The sequence below is a fragment of the Populus trichocarpa genome, chromosome 8 (assembly GCF_000002775.5).
Source record: "Populus trichocarpa isolate Nisqually-1 chromosome 8, P.trichocarpa_v4.1, whole genome shotgun sequence".
NCBI classification, from domain to species: Eukaryota; Viridiplantae; Streptophyta; class Magnoliopsida; order Malpighiales; family Salicaceae; genus Populus; species Populus trichocarpa.
Genome location: NC_037292.2, coordinates 820,757 through 841,941, shown reverse-complemented (window position 1 = coordinate 841,941; position 21,185 = coordinate 820,757). Strand labels below are relative to the sequence as shown.

At 36.2% G+C, this 21,185-nt stretch overlaps 2 protein-coding genes and 1 pseudogene across 2 annotated transcripts in view; all 3 read left to right on the top strand.

Annotated features, from left to right (window-relative positions):
* The first annotated feature begins 488 nt into the window (after positions 1 to 488).
* On the top strand, positions 489 to 2,588 carry LOC7490882 (PAN domain-containing protein At5g03700). The gene has a single exon (XM_002311897.4). The coding sequence runs from the start codon at positions 522 to 524 to the stop codon at positions 2,097 to 2,099; it is 1,578 nt and encodes a 525-aa protein (XP_002311933.4). The 5' UTR covers positions 489 to 521; the 3' UTR covers positions 2,100 to 2,588.
* Positions 2,589 to 3,317: 729 nt separating this feature from the next.
* The window catches only part of LOC18101294 (uncharacterized), a 74,192-nt gene continuing 56,324 nt past the window's right edge, over positions 3,318 to 21,185 (top strand). The window contains exons 1-2 of the mRNA XM_052454946.1: positions 3,318 to 3,539; positions 3,974 to 4,057. Of these exons, the coding sequence (XP_052310906.1) occupies positions 3,393 to 3,539; positions 3,974 to 4,057 (231 nt within the window). The 5' untranslated portion in view covers positions 3,318 to 3,392. The remainder of the gene's footprint in view (positions 3,540 to 3,973; positions 4,058 to 21,185) is intronic.
* Positions 9,462 to 11,146, top strand: LOC7486884 (transcription factor SRM1-like; annotated as a pseudogene).

Below are 21,185 nucleotides of genomic sequence, written 5' to 3'. Positions count from 1 at the left end.
TTAGAATCAACAACCCACCCATTTAATAGATTTAGATCTGATGATTATGTTTTAATGTGCTAGTAGCTTTTAGAATAAAAAAAAAAAAACTTTAAAACGTATAATATAATTGAAAAAAATAATAATAATTTGAACCCTCCTGCAGAGATATTTTTCAAAATGATTATTTATTACATCACTCAGTTAACAAAACTTGGCTAGAATAAAATCAAGGATTAAAAACAAAACCCTGAAATAATGCTTTTTTTAAGAAAAACACTGGACTTAATTTGACCCTATAATACACGAGTTAATATGAAACTTTTTTCAAAGACGTAAACCAGCACGTCCTGCCCACAAACAACTACTTAAATTTGGCAGCTCTACCGTACCAAACGGATCCTAACTATTCCACTTGCGGGATAAAAATATATATATATAGTCGTAGCCAGCATTTTTTTTTTCATCTAACTTTACAATACAAATAACTTTACAATACAAGATCTACAGAATCAAATTTTAAAATCATAATAATTTGGTCCATGGACAGCCATTTCCAAAACAAGAAATCATTATATATTCTTTGCATGTCTTCTTCCACAACACTCTTATCTTTCCACTACCTCTCCCTTCCCTTCTCGTCTCACAAGTCAAAAATGGAAAAGAAACCAGTAAACTCAGCAACCCGATCACTTGCCACTCAGCTTCTCTTCCTCATTTCAAGTATTCTCTACACGTGCACTTCGGCCACAGCCCAAGAGCTTCTCGCTGGCTTCAAAGCCAACCCAAGTTCATCAGTCTCATCCTTTCAGTCTCTCTTGAATGACTCAACAAGCACCTTTTCTCTAGGTTTCCTCCGAGTCAACCAAACCCAACTCGCCCTCACAGTCATCCACCTCCCTTCCCTCCAGCCACTCTGGCAGGCTAACCCAACAAGCTCGTTTCGTTGGTCAGACAAGACCCAGCTCTTCTTCAATGGTAGTCTTGTGATATCTGATCCACACAAGAGGTCATTTTGGTCCACAGGAACGTCCCAACAAGGTGACAAAGTTGTCCTCCTGAACTCCTCAAACCTACAAATACTACAAAAACAAGTTGTTCTCTGGCAAAGTTTCGATTTTCCCACAAGTACCCTCGTCGAGAACCAGAATTTCACTTCCAACATGTCTCTCGTCTCCCCCAATGGGCTTTACTCCATGCGCTTAGGAGATGACTTCATGGCCCTATACGCAAGGTTCAAAGATGGGAAAACGCAACAAATGTACTGGAAACACAAAGCCTTGGAAGCTAAAGCAGAAGTTGTTCAAGGACAAGGTCCGATCCATGCCCGACTCGAATCCGATGGGTTTTTGGGCATGTACCAAATGGGAAAAACCCCGGTGGATATTCAACCTTTCAACAGCTTTCATCGACCTATTGACAGATTCCTGATGGTCCAGTTAGAACCGGACGGGAACCTCAAAGGCTATTACTGGGCTCAAACCGACTGGGTCTTGGACTACCAGGCTATCACTGAAACGTGTGAGTTGCCCAGTCCCTGCGGTCCCTACGGTTTGTGCAGAGCCGGGTCGGGCTGCTCCTGCTTGGATAACCGGACCCAGGTGGACACTGCGTCATTTCAGTGCATTGATGGGGATGATCAGTCCGGCGATTTTTGCAGTGGAAGTGATGATTTCTGGGTTCTGAGAAGGAAAGGGGTGGAGTTACCGTTTAAGGAGTTGATGGATTCGGACACAACATCATCATCCGTGGAGGAATGTGAGCTGTCTTGTCAGAGGAACTGCAGCTGCTGGGGTGCAGTTTACAACAACGCAACCGGGTTTTGTTACACTTTGAATTACCCGATCCAAACACTGGTGGGTGTGGGTGATGAGAGTAAAGTCGGGTATTTCAAGGTGAGAACCAAACGTAGTTGGCATAAGAAAATGAAAGTCGGTATTCGGGTTCTTGGGGCGGTTATTGTGGTTCTGACCGGAGTTGTGCTTGGGTATGGAGGTTATAAGATCTGGAATAGGAGAAGAAGAGGGCCTAAACGGGTCTTGGAGGAGAAGACCGAGGTATCACCCGGCCCGTATAAAAATCTCGGGTCGGCTAGTTTCAAGTCTATCGAGATGTTTTAGCAGCAACTTACCAAAAAAAAAGGAGATGTTTTAGTAGCGGTAGTGACGTAAGGGATGACCTTCTTCTCAGAGGCCAGTGGGGTTTGACTTTGGGTGAAGGTAATAGGTGGGGCCGGTCATTGCCAGGTTGGATACCCCAGAAGTTTTTACCGGTCAACTTATTTTGCTTTTGGGACCCGACAAGATATTTATGAGGGAGAGAAAGTCTAGGATGCTTCGAGCATGTTGCAATGTCAAAGGGCTTCGACAATCCTAGCCCCTAATCGTCGCCACTCTCAACCAAGGCCTTATTTATTGATCATGCTTTTTTAACTCAACACACAGAAGCCACAGCATTCTCTCTCTTTTCCATGCAGTCAGTGCCTTTCTTCAACTTGTGATTGAGGCTATGGTTTCAAATGATACCATCCATGCATACATACATGGGGTTTTGATATAAAATTCCAATTCTTCCACGTAATATATAGTTCCGTGTCCAGAATATATATATATATATATATATATATATATATAGAAAGAGTGTTTTCATGACTCTATCATACCCTGTTTTCACGTTGATTTGAGAAATTTAGAGTGATTAAATTAAATTAAATTAAATATTGTAATGATATAACTCGACCGAATCAAACCAATTGGATTCTTGGTACACGTCAATATTAATGAAAACAAAAAGGAAACCATTTTATTTTTAACAAAAATAGTTAATTTATATATCATTAACACGTTGACTCAATATCAAAATAATATAAAGTACTTTTCTAGTTCCATACCTATATTTGTACATATATTTTATGTGTTGAATTGTCAACAATATTGGCTGCTTTGTTGAATGGTCTCTTGTTCTTCTAGGTAGATTCCCACTAGTTGTTGCACCAGTCTCAATCTTAGCCGTGGACCTATATCCTATACTAGCATGCTTCTAGATGTCCATCTTATCATGACAATTCATTTTATATTAAATAATAATAATAATAAAAAAAGAAAGATAATTCATCTAAGGTGAAACAGTGAGTGGACAGAGAGCTAATTACTAGACCAAGCCCTAATCAAAACAAGGCACCAGCAATTGGAGCCCATGTAAGCTATCTTTCGAGATGGGTTCGGTGGGAAGGTGGGCCTAAATCCACTCTCTATCGTGGCCCATATCACCTATCCTTGGGCTTCATCTACCAAACGACATGTCAGCCGTCATGCAGAAGGTCCTAGTTATAGCCGCCTTCTAGGGGTTTCAAGGAAGCGAGAGAGTTCCTTGTTTACTTGTCGTGTTAAGAAAGCAAAAGTCAACCTAGAAAAATGGCATCGAGATCCGCACTGAGCCGACTTAGCTTAACTGCTACTCGCTCGATGGAGTCGGCTCGTGGAGCTACTCGTTACTTCAGTGATGACAGGGGCCGAGTTCTGAGCGAAGAGGAACGCGCTGCTGAGAACGTCTATATTAAGGTTTCCCCCTCCTCGCTTCTCTCTTCTTCTTCTTAACGGCTCTACCGATTCTGTTTGGTTGCTGAGAAAGTGTAGGAAAATGAAGGAAACCATTTCTTTTGGCGATCGATCGAGCTTGAAAAATGTTTTGTCGTTTTATTTTAGCTTCTGTTTGGTTCCCCTGATAAACTCCAGGAAAATGAAAGATACAGTGAAAGCAATAGAGAAAATCAGTGTATTATGAGTTAAGTTTATTGTTTCTTGATTTAGCTACAACTTTTCCATTGATTGTTTTCCGCCTGCAGCTGATAAAGTGTAGGAAGATGAAAGAGTAAAGGGAAAAATAAACGAAATTTACGAGTTAGATTTAGTTTTGCTTCAGTTAATGAAAAATTTGCCCTCAAACTGAGCTTGATGATTGTACTATGATTTTTTTTATTTTTTTTTTGCGGTAGAAAATGGAGAAGGAAAGGTCGGAGAAACTGAAGGTAAAGCAGGAGAAAGAGAAGACAGAGAAAGAGAATCAGGGTAGTGACAAGGTAATTTTGTAGCTTCATGATTTTTGTTCCTCATTTTGGAAGTAAAGCTGTCACATTGCTCCTGTAACAACATTTTCTCCGTCATGTTTTACTTTTGGTTAAGCATAATATAGGGTTGCATTGTTGACTTGGTTTAATTATGAGAAGATGGTGACTTGGTTTTCTATCGTGTTTCAAAATCAATACTCCCTACTTTCAAGTTTCACCAACTTTGATGTTTAATGTAATGACTACCTGAATGATTTTAAATGCATGTCGTTCAAGTAATCGATACTGGGTTATATAGATTATGTTTATGCATTCTAGTAACAAACTACAGTAGGAAATGGTCGGTGGTGCGACATCGATATCTTGATGTAGTGAAAACTGCAGTTTTGGTTACACGGATTGAGTTTATGCATTCTAGTATCATAATATATGAGGAGATGGTTGGTGTGGTGTAAACTGCAGATTTGGTGATTGTTACGCTTGACGCAGATTTCTACTTGATTTCCTTTTCTTTTGGTTATTGCAGTTTTTCTTTGAAAATTAAGTTTTATCTACCTCTATTGTGTCCTTTTTTGCAGAAAGCTGGAGGGAGCCAGAAATCCTGATGGGGGTTATCTGCACCAGAGGCTGTAATGTTGCTGTGGCAATAATCTTCTGAAATAAATGTGACTAGTATTGAGATTTGGTGTTTGTACAGACTTGTCTTTTGAATACAGTCAGTCATAAACATAGCCATGCTCGTCTACTTGGTTCTGTACCTGCTGGAAGTTTACCTTTCCTAATTTTGACCGATCTGGATTCGTAGTTCGTTTTATCTTTACTTTTTTTGATGCTCTGAACGATTTCCCATTATACATTTGAGTTCATGCGGCAATTGTTGATGCTTGACCTAAAACCAGCTGACCTACCTGCTACTAATTTGTTGTCTGAAAGTAGAAAAGAGGTCTTTGACTGGATGGCTGTTTTGCTACTTCATTTCTGATTACAAGTGGTCACTTTTTGACGAATTTGGTTCAAATCTTCCTTTGAAGATCACGAGAAGCATCTAAATCCAAAGGGATTCAACTACAGCAACGTGCTGCTTGAAATATCAGTAGTCTTGACTGAAGGGTTTAAGTCAATGAAATGTATGACAATGATGAACAAACAAAGATTACATGACTCTGAGCCACGAGAACAATTATTGATAGCTTGGAGTACAAAAGGAAAATCACTAGAAAAGATGAAAATACATGATGATGCCATTTATTTGAGATAGCCAGCACCAATTTGAGGTGCTAGCATTTTTTGCGAGGCAGGAAGTAGCTAGCTAGCCTTCAGTTTAGGGCTTGCTAAAGCCAGACTTGATCTTCTGAATGGTAGATACATCAGTCTTGAATGCCTTGGCAAGAATACCATCATCGATTCCTGTTGCAAAGACAGACAAAGGCACAGAAACTGTTCCAGCATTTGCGCTACCAAAAGAAGAAATCGCAATTGCTGATTTTTGGGTTGGGTTGTATTGATGGTGCACAAGACCCTTTGGAAAAATAAACATATCTCCAACTTGGAGGCTCTGGGTGTAAAGCACATTTTTGGTGTCAACAAATCCAACTTCAAGGCTACCATACACAAGGAACAAGAGTTCAGCAGCGCGAGGGTGGGTGTGAGGTGGGTTCAGACCATCGGCAGGGTATTGAAGCACAGCATATGACACACTCTGCCCGTTGAGAGCTGGGAACTCGTTCATGGTAGCTTTTGTTAAAGTGAAGTTTTGAGGAAATTTTGTAATAACCCCACGCATTCCTGTGAAAGTGAAGAACTTTCCATCAACACTTGTGTTAGTTGGTGCAATGAAATCCGAAAGTATATCAGGATCACTTGCTAAGGCAGTCTTGGCAGTGACCAAGGCAAGCAGGAAAAGAAATGAGGAAATAGGTTAGAGTGAATTCATGGCCATGATCGATAAGCTGTAAGCTCAACAGTTGAATATTGAGCTTTCAAGTTTTGTGCTGATTGGATTTGGTTGTCTGGATCATAGTCTACCAAAGCCTTTATAGCTTCTTTGAGGCTGAAAAACCTCCTGCTTGCTAGAAAGTGCTGAAATTTCTATGTTACTTTTCATGTTTTCACCGAAGAAATCAATCGCATTCCTCCATAATAGCACTCGCCAGCTAGATAGGAATTGGACTCTTCTGAGATTTCCAGGCAGGTTGTGTACCCGAAGACCTTATCGAAAAGGGTCTTTAAATTTCTCTTTCAGGCTCAATTCATAGTAGGTATATACTGAAGCAGGGCATCTTTACAGCTTGGTTGAAGGAGGCAAAATATTTTCAACAAGTAAGGAGAATAAGTTAAAATCTTTGCTACGAGCCACAACTTCCGAGTTAGTCCAGAGCGTTTTATATATATATATATTTGAAATTCTGTATTTATTGGTCTGCCTTGTGCAACCAAAACTATATAGTCTGGTCATTTGATCTTTTAAACAGTTGAAAGGCCATTAAACAGTTCAATGTATATAGCCTCAAATGCAGTAAACAGAAGAGATTAGAAAAAAACAAAGCCTTGATGACGATTAGAATTTTTGGCATTTTCTGTATTCGTGTGGATTAGCTGTGAAAGAAAATATAAATCGACAATGCCAAGGAACTCCAGCTTGCCAAGGCCTGCAAAAGTAGTTACTGAAGGGTTAATTAGTTGTATAAACGGGAACCTTCTTGTTAAATGTAAAAAGGCATAGCAGGTTGTAGTAGGATCATTAAAGGTTTTTTAATGGCTTCAAACACTAACCAAGGTTTCTTCTTGATATTAGTGCTGACCTTTTCCTGCTTTCAAATATCAATATCCGGAGATGCATGCAGATATAATCTCTGATTTTGTAGTGTCACCAAATGTTACCAAAGTTGATGGCAAGGTGTTCACTTTTACCAGCTTAAGGTCTCTTGTTGGGGCTAAACCACCAACAGCTTTCACCGCCTCAAAAGTAAGCGTGGCAGAATTTCCAGCTCTCAATGGACAGTGTTTCTTATGCAGTTTTACAATATCCAACCGGTACACTGAACCCTCCTCACACTCAACCTCGGTCAGCTGAGCTGCTGTTTCTTGTTGATGGTTGCCTTGAAGTGGGCTTTGTTGACACAACTAACAAGCTTTTTACTCAGTTACTTGAATCTGGGGGACATGTTTGTGTTTTCAAAGGGACTTGTTCACTACCAGTATAATAATGATCCTAACAATCTGGCTGTAGCAGTGTCTGCCTTTGGTAGCGCAAGTGCTGGAACCGTGTTGATTCCGAGCACTTTGTTCATAACTGGCATTGATAGTGGGATTTTGGCTAAGGCTTTCAAGACTGATGTTGGTACCATAGAAAAACTCAAGGCAGGTTTGGGACCCAAGGCCTGATATGGAGCTCTAACATAACGTTCCCAGTTTTTTCCATCTTATTTATGAACTGAATAAGTGTTTATCACGGCTCAATGAAGGATTTTGTGGTGATTTATTTTCATTTGGTGTATTTCTTCATTTTGTTTCTAACTCATGAGCAAATGATGATAAATAACAGTGTAGCAAAGTTTATACAGTTTGCCAGTCGCACGCTGACTGTGAAATACTCTCACATTATCAATCTGTTGCTTCGTTAGTAACTTTCCCCTCAGAAAACCCGAAGCACTTGTCGGTTTAATTTCGTTCGAAGATGGAGTAAGAGGAAGTCTATGGTATTCATTGATAAACCTAAACGTACCCTTCATTCTTCTTTGTCAGAAAAGAGTTCACTGAACATATGCCTTTTCACTTCTTCTAAATGACAAATGAAGATTTGGAGTATCAGGTGTCTCAGCTTCAAGTTAAAAGCACATAATGTGTAGTATGTTCACAGTACCAGATTGCTGCAGCATTAAGCCTTATATAATAGCATCATCATTTCTCTTTGTTTTCTTTTTTATTGATTTTTAATTTTTGTGATCCATTTTAAGGGTTCAGCCATGCCTTTTTTCATAGGCGACCATACTTAAATTCCTTCGTCATTTGCATATCGTTGATTAACTTTTATTTCACAAAAACTAGGACTGTTTTATATTGATTTTTCTGGTGTCTAACTGATCTTAAGGACATGCGAAATGGTCACTTTGCAGATCCAGATAAAGTAGGATTCAAGTTTAGCCAAAAGAATTCTATAAGAACCAGACTGCAAACGTTTTGTTACCACAACATTCATTCTTTCTCTGCAGAAGACACTCGAATTAAGAAATGGTAAAGATCAGGTAGAAAGAAGAAGTAACTAAAGCTACAGTAGCAAGACTAGGATCATGTCATGCCTTCATGGCGAGACCTGCTTTGATCTTCTGGATAGTAGCAATATCAACTTGGCAAGGATGTTATCATCAATGCCAGTAGCAAACACGGTTGATGGAACAGACACAGTGCCAGCATTTGCATTCCCAAAGGCAGAGATAGCTGTGGCAGGGTTCTTGGCATTGGCATTGGCATTGGACTGATAGTGCACAAGTCCCTTAGGGAACACAAACATGTCACCAAGTTGAAGTCTCTGAGTGTAAAGTTTATTTGTGCTGTCAATGAAGCCGACCTCAAGGCTTCCATCGACAACGAAAAGGAGCTCAGCAGAATGAGGATGGGTGTGAGGTGGGTTGATTGTACCTGCAGGGCACTCAAGTACAGCAAAGGAAACACTCCGACCATCAAGAGAAATCCCCATCAATGGTTGTTGAAGAGTTTGCTGGGACTACAAAGTCTGTGATGATATCTGGATCACTTGCTGTGACCATGGCAACAAATGTCACAAAAAGAACTGCATTTAGCAAGGTTGAGGCCATGGTACTAGTATACATCTCCTTCCAACAAATTGAATATGTGATGGAATGGGTGATTTGTGCTTTCTGTGCGGAGTAATTCCACTGAATCAGGCACTTATAGTTGTGCCCTTGAACATTTTTTGTCATGCATGAACACTGTTCGTTGCAGGCTTGATGGCCAGCTGTGATTTATGAAGTTGTCAAGATTTGTTTCCTCTACTCAAAGTTCTATCTCCAATGCGAACTAAGGCAACTTAAACATGCAATTACAAGATTTCAATTATTCAGACACAACTTTGGATCATAGTTTCCGGACAGGTTGAGACACAACTTTGGATCATAGTGTCATCCGAAAAAACTATAAGATTAAACCTCCATCACTAGTTAATTCGGATTAATATCTTTTTTATTAGAAGAATTTTTTCTTTTAAAAAAAAAACCTTTTTAATATAAAATTTAACTAGATTAATTAAATCATACTTAACCCATTAGATTATTCGAGTTTATTTCAATTAATATATTTTCTAGTTAAAAATATAATAAATTTTAGTTTTTAGGTTCATATTATAGTAGAGATAATTGTTTTCAAATTCCAGTTTATGCTTCTATTTTAATATTTATTTATGTTATTTACGTGCATGATAAATTTAATTATTATAGTTGTATAATTAATATTATTCTGCCCCTTAATTTATATGCAAAATATCTAGCTAACATTAAATTGAACTAAACAATTATAACTCAATTCAACAAAACTTTCACTGTTGCAAAGTCCAAAATCCTTAGTAACACTCCCAACCAACCAACTATCATCTTCTCAGTTTCTCCCGCCAAACCCCATTAAAAAGCTCTCCGTAAACTTTCAAGAACCATAATGCATCAATACACTAACCCTCCAACTCGGTGTTCCACCCAGTCTCCTCATCATTCCTCCGCTCTGTGGATTCGCGAGGAGGACAATTTGAAGCGGCTCTGGTGAACTTTCCCGAGGAATTCCGGGATCGGTGGCAAAGAATCGGAGCTTACGTGGGACAATCGGCGTGGGAAGTTAAAGAACGCTACGAGATTCTAATACAGGATGTCTATGAGATTGATTCGGACCGTATTGAATTGCCACGTTATAAAGATGAAGAAGCTGTGAGTTGGGACTCCGGCGGCATGGTGGCTGCTGCAGCGCCGTCGGGTCAGATTTCTTGTGGTGGTAAAGCAAAACAAGAAGCTGAGGGAAGGAAAGGCAACCCTTGGACAGAGGAAGAACATAAGTAAGTTGGAGTAAATAAATTTATAATCTTTGTTTATAATTTTTTTTCCTGAAATTTAAGAATCTTGAATCTTTGTCCCCAACAATTTCTGCAGATTTTTGTGGATTTTGAACACAATATCGTAATTTGAGTATTTGTTACTGGCATTGGCTGTTGTGGACCTGCGGTTGGATTTTTTTTCCTAGAACTATGCAATTTTTCTTTCTTTTTAAATTTTTCCCAGAAAGATGCAATTTTTCTTCGTATTTAATTATGTGGATTGTAAATGTTTGTTGGGCTGTTATAGAAAAATAAGATTTTAAGGGTATTGATACCATGGTGTAGGAAAGATCAGAGAAACGAATTTCTCCAGGAGATCTCCTTCCGGGGGGACCCCGGAGAGCTCTACTCCAGGAGAGAATTGAGATGAATGGATGTTGTTGCCTCCCTCTTTGATATACTTGAGATTATAGAATGTTATGTCTCCATTCTGTGTATTGAATGTTTAAACTGATGTCTTCAGATCTTTGCATTCTGGTAAATGACTCTCTGCTAGCATTGAAACAGGAGGTTTTTGACTGGATTAAGAAGGTTTGGTAGAGGTGACTGGAGAAGCATCTCAATAAATGCAGTCATTACCAAAACACCCGTTCAAGTAACTAGTCATGCTCAGAAGTACTTCCTGCGACAGAATTCTGCGAATAATGAGAGGCGAGGGAGGAGAAGGGCGAGCACTCTTGACATTACCGCCGTGGATACCAAGACAGTTGCCTCATCATCTGAAGATAATTGGATTGCGCAGCCTGGTCCTCCAACTGATCGAGGTAGGGCACCGGTATAGGGTTACCGAGACTTTAGATTCCCCTTGTAAAGATGTATTTTGTAATTTGCAACATCATTATACTCAGCCCGTTTCATTGAATCAAACTTTTACATTTGTAGGCTATTAGTCGGTACTGTCCATTGGTCTTGATTTTAGCTCTAGGCGGAGACTCTGGAAGAGACTGTATGAACAGAGACTTGGAGTTGTTAAATTTTTCAATAGTAGTTATTTTCTTAATTTCTAATTGTGTGGCTTCGATCTTTGTTTGATGTCCAATTGTCCAGCTGAATGAGTTTGCTTCAATCTTTGTTTGATGCCCTCTACTGTGATTGTGGAGCATGACTCTGCCACTGCAGGGTCAGATAGCTGGCCATGCCACTGCTAAAATCAGATAGATAATACTCTCTGTTAAAATCATCAGGATCAAGTCTCTCCGTCTCTGGAAGCTCAACGGCACGAGCATTTCCTCTGTTAAAATCAAAACGGACAAGGTGCTTTGACTTTTGAGGTTGATATACGGCGCAACAAGTATTTGAAAATGTGATATTCGGTTATTTTTTAGAATATCTTTTATATAAAAATATAATAAAATAATTTTTTTTTACATTAAAATAATCTAAAAACACATAAAAAAATAATTCCAAACAAAAAAAATTAAAAAAATTTATGAGACACATTTTCATCCATAAAAACACACGCCCTAAAGACAATGCCTGGTCACTTTACATTTCTTAGATTAATATTCAAAAAATGTTTTATGGCTAGTCAAACTGCCAGTATCTGATGAGAAAAGGCTCAATCTTAGGGGGGTTTGGACTCTGAACAATCAAAGAAAACGACTCTGGTGAGGTGATTTGGAAGGATCAAAGGCCTTTTGATGGTGAACTTCCAATTGTTGATTGAGAACAATGGTACGATACAGAATGCAGCCATGAAACCAATGCTGACCCACCCCTCCGCACACAAAAATTAACTGAATAACCAAAACTTCTACACCTAGAATTGTATTGATTATTTTGCTTATCATCTCCGTAGATGATAACGTTCCATCAATAGCATAAAGGTATTGAAAGAAACCGAAACCGTAGTTTCAGAAAAATATCAGACAAACAAAGTAGGCTGGCTACTTATGGCTGGCTCAAACTGCAATCCCTTTAACCGAAATCTTTCAAATTCACCAGGCATGGGGTGTATGGAAAGACCATGAGCTGCCCCATGAGTATTAGCCTGTCTTTCTTTGTTCTATAAATCAATTTCAACCTCTTGTCTTCAAGATGATAGCTGAGCATAACACCCGGAGTCCCAAAGAAAATTACATCAGAGGTTGGATGCAAGGCGAAGGGCCTGAAAGATGAGATCTTACCAAATCTGCCAATAGTAATCATACTATCCCGCTGAAGCCAGAGCTTTCCCAAATAATCAACATTGATATTGTGAACCAAAGTCCATCTGTCATTCTTGCAACGATCCTCAAGCAACCAAAAGTAAAATGCAGTTCCAACAAGATCAGTATAGCATAAATGGCCCCTCCACTGCCCAACGCATCCAGAGCCATTAGGATCAAGTCTCTCCTTCTCCGGAAGCTCAATGGCACGGGAATTTCCTCTGTTAAGATCAAAACAGATAATGTGTTTTGAGGTAGATATACAGTACAACGCTCCATCCAAGTAAATACAATGCTTGACCACTTTACACTTCTTATTTGAATATCCAAAAGGTGTTTCATGCCCAGTCCAGTTGCCAGTCTCGGATGAGAACACTTGCAATCTTACAGGGGGCTAGACTCTGAATAATCAAAGCAAACAACTCTGTAGTGAGGTGATGTGGAAGGATCAAAAGCCAGGGCCGCAAAAATTATGTTCTCGAGCATAAAATCTCTAGGAATCGCTACACAGTGTTTTGTCGCGGGATTGCATACATAGTACTGCAGAGTGCAACCCTCAACAAACAAAAGCAAACCGTTGCAACAATCAAGGAAATCACCCCGGGCAGGTTCAAAAGGCAACAGCGAAGAATAGGACTTGACAAATTCATGTGGTTCTGGTGCAACTGCTGGAGTAATGGCGCAAGGGATATAATCAATGTATGGTTTGCCAAATCCGATCTTCTTCGCAAGGTAAATAAAGCCATGAAGAGGTGAGGAAGCTGAGATTTTCGGAACACAAGCATCAGTAATCAGATTGTTCCAAGATTTGCAAACACTTTTGAGTCTAATGAGATGCTTGCGATCAGTAACTCGACAGAGGATTTCAACCAGCACATCATCTGGTAAACTCGAACAAAGAAAACTAGCACAGCTGCAGTTCTTGCTCTTACTTGCTTTTCCATCTAAAGAAGCAGCCATCAATCCTCCTCTGCCTTTTTCGCACGCACTTAATCAATCCTCCTCTTTGCCAGAAAAAAAAACCAAAATTATAACATTTGAGAGCAGAAGGTGATAGCTTATTTCAGAGATTTAAAGTAGGTTTTTCATTCATGATTGAAAACAAAAGCGTGCTGAAAATCACAAAACGAAAAACACAATTTTATTAATAAATAATATTCCCTAACATGGAAAAAACAGCAGAATTAATCGATTACACAAACCGGCTCGTAGAAATAAATAATTTTATAAATTATCGATATAATTAAAGAAACTAAAAATCAACGCGGAAAACAATACCTTACTTAAGATGACTTATTGTAAATTAGCTTATTTTATAGCCTCTCTCTGATTTATCAGATGCTGCATCGCCAACGTAATTAAAGAGATAAATAAAATAGAATGATAACTTATTTTGCCAAAAAACAAATTAGGGTTTTCAGGTCTGCCATCTTGTTTAGACTGTTTTTGAATGCCACCACCTCATCTATATTACTGCTTAGATTGGCTCCGATTATTGGGCCTTGTTTTGATCAAGTTTTGGGCTAATAAGTCGGGCTCGATTAAAAAGATATTAATTATCCAGATTTTTCAAACTATCTCAGATTTTTGTTTTAAGACAAAAAAAAAAAAAAAAGTAAAAAATGGAAAATTCTGATAAAAATGATTTTAGAGAAAGATAGGGTAAAGGTGTGAGATTTTCAAAAACGCTGAATTATCCAAAAGTTTAAAAAATAATAAATTAATTCATGGGTGTATAAGTAATTTGTTGTTAGATAGGGAAAGAAAGGAGATGTATTGGGTTAAAAAGATATTTAAATTATTTTGTATTTGAATTTTTTAAGATATATATTAGAAGCAAATAGATAATTGTTCTTGCTGAATAGTATCAATTAATATAAAAAAAATATATAATTTAATAGCATCAATCTTCTAATAAAAACCCACAAATAATAAAATCGGCAATATGGAATGCTTCTATAAAAAATAAAATTGTATTTTCATGGCTTGGAAAAGCACGCCTCAACTTGTTTTTAAATTTAAGAACCAATAGCCAGTAGAGCTAGTTAATTTTTTAAAAAATATATCAAATTAGTATAAAAAAATATAATTTAATCTTGATTAACTTGGACTGTTATTGTTAGATAGAAGAGTTCGTGCTTCATAGGATATAAAATTACAGCGACAGTCAGTATATATTTTTTAGGAATCTATTGAGGGCTTTTTCTTTTTATGGTGGATGTATAATGAAAGGGGTTAGTGCAGTACAAAGCATAATAAGCTCGAAGAATATCTGGTATTTCTTGTTTATCTCAGCCCTTGTAGTATTTTTAACTAAAATCATTGGTTTTTAACTAGATTTTTTCCCCTTCCAGGATGCAATTTCTATTCATCTGAACATTCCTAGATGCATGAGGTACTGCTAGCGTGGTGTAGAGAGGATTTTTCGCACAGAGTTCCTACTTCGAAGGAAAGATAGATCTTCTTCTTCTTCTGGGACAGAGGAAACCCAGAGAGCTCTACTCCAGGAGAGAATTGTGGATTGCGAGGGAGATGAATGAATGTTGCCGGGTCCCTCTTTCATAATTGAATTGAGTAGATTTGGTAAAGGTGACCGGAGAAGCATCTCAGGAAATGTGGTCATCGCCAGAAAATTTAGCTAGCCATGCCCAGAAGTATAATACTTTATTTAAAAATACATCAAAATAATAAAATAAATTCAAAATCACAAGAAAAGGGCTTCATCATTCATTGCGCATGACACTGATAGCGCTGGTAAGTGTCCCCAGTGTACACCAATCCCACATCGAATACAAATGGTAACTGCCAAGTCATTCCTGTCTATAAAAGGCAGTCTGCTACAGTGTTCTTTTTTTCTGTTCCTCGACAATGCCAAGTTGAGTGTAAATGTCATCAAGGAGATAAATAAAATTGGAATGATAAGAGATTTTAGCAGAAAAATTTGGGTTTTCAGGTATGCAATCTGATCATCCATTTGAACTGTTTTCGTTGCCACCAAACTTCTCTCCACACTTCTCTAGAGATGGCTTACATGGGATTAAGATTATTGGGCCTTGTTTTAGTTAAGTTTTGGGCTAATTTTATGGGCTTAATTAAAGAGATTTTTTATTCCATGATTTTTTCATAAAAATTATGGAAACTAGGCAAAACGCATGAGCGGTGGGGATGTCACCGTTCAAGGATGTGTAACTGGGATGAGCATTTGGATAATTTGGGTAGAATATCAATTTATGTACGTGTATTGTATAAGTGTTTTATTATATTTATTAATTTGACATTAGACTGTTACTATTTACAATATCGAAGGATGAGTTTAGACAATTTAAATAAAACATTTTTATTCTTTGAAATAATGTTTTAAAAATTATGGATCCAAAATAATTCAAGTCTCCCATTCTCAATGCATTCATTTATTTTCCAACCTAATAACGAATTACTTATATATTCATTCATGAATTAATTTGTTTTTTTTCTTTTAATTTTGGATAACTCTGGTTGTGTGTAATTTTTTAACCTTTACCCATTTTCTTCCAAGCTATTTTTTTAAAAAAGAATTATCCAAATTTTTCATTCTCAAGATTTTCTAAAAAAATTTCATAAGGTAGTTTGAAAAAATAGAATAATTTTGGATGACTATAACCGATACTGTTACCTGCATAATTTAGTCAATAAATACTCCATTGAGCTTGTCAAATAATATTAGTATTTTGACTATGTGTTATTCTACATCATCTTGATTATCTTATGTTTTTTTGGAGGATAATTCTTTTTGTATTAATTAGCAAAAAAATCACTTCTTGTATTAATTAGCAAAAAAATCAATAGTAATGATACTAATCAAATACCTTCATCTTTAGAATTTTTTGTTTGTTTTTACTGGTATTTATAATGAATGTTTTTTGTCTGTTGTTTTAGGCACTATCATTTAAAATGAAAGGTACCAGATTTCATCAAAATTTGACAAATTCAACTGCATTAGTTGATATTTTTTTTCACATTTATTTTCAATAATGCTTTATTTTGTTTAATTAAATCTCATTAAGTTTATATTATTAAATATTTCAGGAATAGAAGTATATGAAACAATATTTTCATGCGGGCATAAGTTGAATGGATAAGTATATGCTGTGAAGATCATAAAATTCAATACAGATCATAATCAAAATAAAATGTTGAGAAAAGGAAAAATATTAATCAAATATAACCACAACAATATGATAAAATATTTTATTGTTGGAGAATAGTGCAATTTTCTAATGAAGATGAAGATTATTACGAAAAAGAAGGCAATGATTGTGCTCCTCATTAGAATTCAAATGCTATGCTATTCATCCAGATGAAACATTATTGTTTGTACATAAATTTTTAATAGTCTAACAAGCTTACTATGGACTTGACTACCCACTGGAGCAATCAACTATAACTGGGGGGTTATATGCTTTTTTTTACATGTGACATGAAAAGAAGAGAGAGGACTCTTCTTCTTTACATGTGAAAAGACTTGTGACAATGAATGTGAAAATAAAATAAAAATAAAGGAAATCTTTGTTTGGATACAGTAAATAGCGTCACTAACTTCATTCCCTCCATTGTCTTCACACGTGGAGCCTGCAAAATTATTTATTTAATTACCATTACCAATTTCCAATTAGCAATGACCAGGACTATTCACGAACTGTGCTCCATCACCCATTGGCATTGCTCATGCAATTTGTTCATTTTTTCCTCATTCATCTTTTGTTGTTTTTCTTTTTCTTCTTTATCTGTGAAAAGGCTTGCGACAGGAAATGTGAAGAAAATAAAAAGGAAGGAAAGCTTCGTTTAAATACAGTGAGTAGCGTCACTGACTTCATTCCCTCTGTTGCCTTGACACTTAAAGACAAAATAATCAGGGGGCTGCAAAATTAATTAATTACCATTGCCAATTTCCAATCAGCAATGATCAGGACTGTTCATAAACTATGCTCGAACACCTATTGGCATTTACTCATGCAATTTGTTCATTCTTTTTCTCTATCATCTTTTGTTGTTTTTCTCCTTCTTTTTACCTGTGACAGGGAATGTGAAAAAAAAGAATTGAAGGAAAGCTTAGGTTGAATACAGTGAGTAGCGTCACTGTCTTTATTCCCAATGTTTGCTTGACACTTGGAGAAGACAATCAGGAGCCTGCAAAATTAATTAATTACCATTACCAATTTCCAATTAGTAATGACCAGGATTGTTCATGAACTGTGCTCCAAGACCCTTTGCATTGCTCATGCAATTTATTCATTCCTTTTCTGCTTCATTTTTTGTTTTTTTTTCTCCTTCTTTACCTGTGAAAATACCTATGACAGGGAATGTGAAACGAAAATAAAACTGAAGGAAAGCTTCGTTTGAATATAGTAACTAGTGTCACTGTCTTTATTCCCCTTTGACACTTAGAGAAGACCAATTAATCGGGAGGTTGCAAAATTAATTAATTAATTACCATTACTAATTTCCAATTAGCAATGACCAGGACTGTTCATCAACTGTGCTCCAACACCCATTGGCATTGTTCATGCAATTTTTTCATTCTTTTTCTCCTTCATCTTTTGTTTGTTGTGATTTAATAGTGATATGTTTTTTGTATTCACTTTGTTCATTCCACCAACAATGAATTAATGTATACAACCATGGTTTCTTTGTGAAATTATGATATGTTTTTGAAATTCAAATAAAAAACAAAGACTAAGCAATTAGGATAATTTGTTTATGTTTAGAACCTAATGATGGTTTTTTTCCTGTTTCTTTCCATAACTAATGTTGTTATCTGAATAATTTGATCAATAAATATGCTTCATTGAGTTTGCCAAACAATATTAGCATTCTCACTATGTTGAGCTTGTGTTATTCTACATCATTATTTTTCTACTAGATGCTTCATTTAATTACTAAAAAAATAAAATACTTGTTGTTAATGCCTTGACACTTGGAGAAGAAGACAAATTAATTAGGAGATAATGACAGTTTGTTTTTATATTTGTTTGTTGTGATATGCTAGTCACATGTTCATTCCAATAATGATATATATAACCATGATTTGTGTGTGAAATTATGATATGTTTTTTAAATTTTAATCAGAAATAAAAACTAATCAATTAGTAGAATATCTGTATAATTTGATCAATAAATACGATCCCTTGAGTTTGCCAAACAATATCTTGCTTATCTTGTTATATTCTACATATTATCTTCTGTTTGCTTGTCTTGATAAGAAGATTCTTCTTGTATTAATTAGCAGAAAAGTCATTAGTAGTGATACTAATTAAGTGCCTTTATCTTTAGGATTCTCTCTGTTTTTGCTGGTGTTTTTTGCAATATCCTTCAAAATGAAAGGTACCAGATTTCATCAAGAATTTTACGAAATCGAACGCATTGGTTGGTATTTTTTTCACCTTTATTTTCAATAATACTTTATTTTTTTTTGTTAAATTTCATTAAATATTTCAGAAAAAGGGGTATATGCAATAGTTTTTTTATGCAGACATAAATTAAATGGACAAGTATATGCTGTAAAAATTGTAAAATTTAATAAAGATCATGATCAAGATAAAGTGTTGAGAGAAGTGAAAACATTGGCTAAATGTAACCACAACAATGCGGTAAGGTATTTCACTACATGGATCGAATGGAAGGTGGTGCGATTTTCTGATAAAGATGAAGGTTATGATGAAAAAGGAGGTGGTGATGGTGCTTCTCCTAAGGATCCGGATGCTATGCTTTTCATACAGATAGAGCATTGTCATCAGTAAGTAAATTTTTAATAGTTAAACTATTAAATTTTGTTTTAAAATAGTAGTTCTTTATTCTAACAAGCTTACTCTTCTATAGAAATCTTGACTATCTATTTTAAAACAAAACTTAACAGTTTAACTATTAAAAATTTATTCACTGATGACAATGTTTCATCTATATGAAAAGCATAGCATCCGGATCTTTAAGAGTAGCACCATCACAGCCTACTTCTTCATCATAACCTTCATCTTCATCAGAAGACCACACCACCCTCAATTCAATCCATGCAGTGAAATACCCTACCATATTATTGTGGTTACATTTGGCCAACGCTTTCACTTCTCTCAACACTTTATCTTGATCATGATGTTTATTAAATTTTACGATCTTCACAACATACATTTGTCCATTCAATTTATGTCTGCATAAAAAAACTATTCCATATATCCCTTTTCCTGAAATATTTAATGAAATAAACCCAATGAAATTTAACAAAAAAAAATATTATTGAAAATAAAGGTGAAAAAAATATCAACCAATGCGTTCAATTTCGCAAAATTCTTAATGAAATCTGGTACCTTTCATTTTGAAGAATACTGCAAAAAACACCAGCAAAAATAGAGAAAGAATTCTAAAGATAAAGACACCTAATTAGTATCACTACTAATGACTTTTTTGCTAATTAATACAAGAAGATTAATCTTCTTATCAAGACAGGCAAACAAAAGATAATATGTAGAATAAAACAAGCTAAGCATAGTATTGTTTGGCAAACTCAAGGGATCGTATTTTATTGATCAAATTATACAGATATTCTACTAATTGATTAGTTTTTATTTCTGATTAAAATTTAAAATACATATCATAATTTCACACACAAATCATGGTTATATATATCATTATTGGAATGAACATGTGACTAGCATATCACAACAAACAAATATAAAAACAAACTGTCATTATCTCCTAATTAATTTGTCTTCTTCTCCAAGTGTCAAGGCATTACAAGCAGGTATTTTATTTTTTCCAGTAATTAAATGAAAATGAAGTATCTAGTAGAGAGACTTACCTGTAGTGCGCTGCTACGTGGCTTTATCTCCTAATGAAACGTGTGGTAGCAGACCCCTATTTATAGACAAGACTGACCTGGCAGTTCTTTTTTGTTTTTGATGTGGGATGGTTTTAATTACAATGCAAGGGACAATTACATGAGCAATGCATTAAGGGTCACCAAAATGCCTACAACATAAGAACGACATGACTAGCAATGTAAAAGTGATGAAACAGCATTTCTCTGAAAGCAAATATTGCACCCAAAGGAAATAAAATTTCACTTACCAGCTTTCACTTTACACAACCTCTGTATAAGAAAATTAAGAACACTACTTGCCAAACCACATAGGCCACGAACACTCTATGTCTTCCATCATTTAGCACTAAAATTGACCTCTACTTTTCCTACAGAACCATGTAACTTGAAACATATAAATATCAACATGAGCCAAATAATCGCTAAATTTTCTATTTCTAACAAAACACAGATACTAATCATCTTACAATTAAAAAACCACAAATTATCCATTATAACACCTCCATTCTCATATTACATACATAGAAACACACAATAACAGTCCCAGTCAATCATACATGAGACGTAACAAGAAATAAAATAGCTTATAGCTGTGAAAAACATACACATAATAAGAAACACAGCAAAAGAAAAACCTGTACAAAAATCAGTAACCGCCATCATGCACACCATATTCAACTATAACAAGCCAGCAAAAGCAAGCATGGTACCGGAGATAACCCCACTCCCAGTCCACCTCCAAATCACACACAGACCACACAGGAAATTGCATAACCCAATTTTCTGCTTCAGGCATAAACTTAACAGAGCTATATCAAATACTGTGACGAACCACTAATCCCATCTCGCCGCTCCCCACCTTCATTATCCCGCATGTAATCCAAACACACAATAAAAATAGCTAATTAAACCAAACATGCGAGTACGTAAAGAGCATGACCCTACTCTCTATTCTTAATATATCACGACAGCCCATTTATCTGGAATAAACATCTACACTTAATAAGCCGCAAAACAGCAAACACACATCGAAAAAAGCAAACTAAAAAA

Coding starts and splice junctions, on each gene's coding strand:
- LOC7490882 (XM_002311897.4), top strand. CDS start 522: ATGGACAGCCATTTCCAAAACAAGAAATCATTATATATTCTTTGCATG.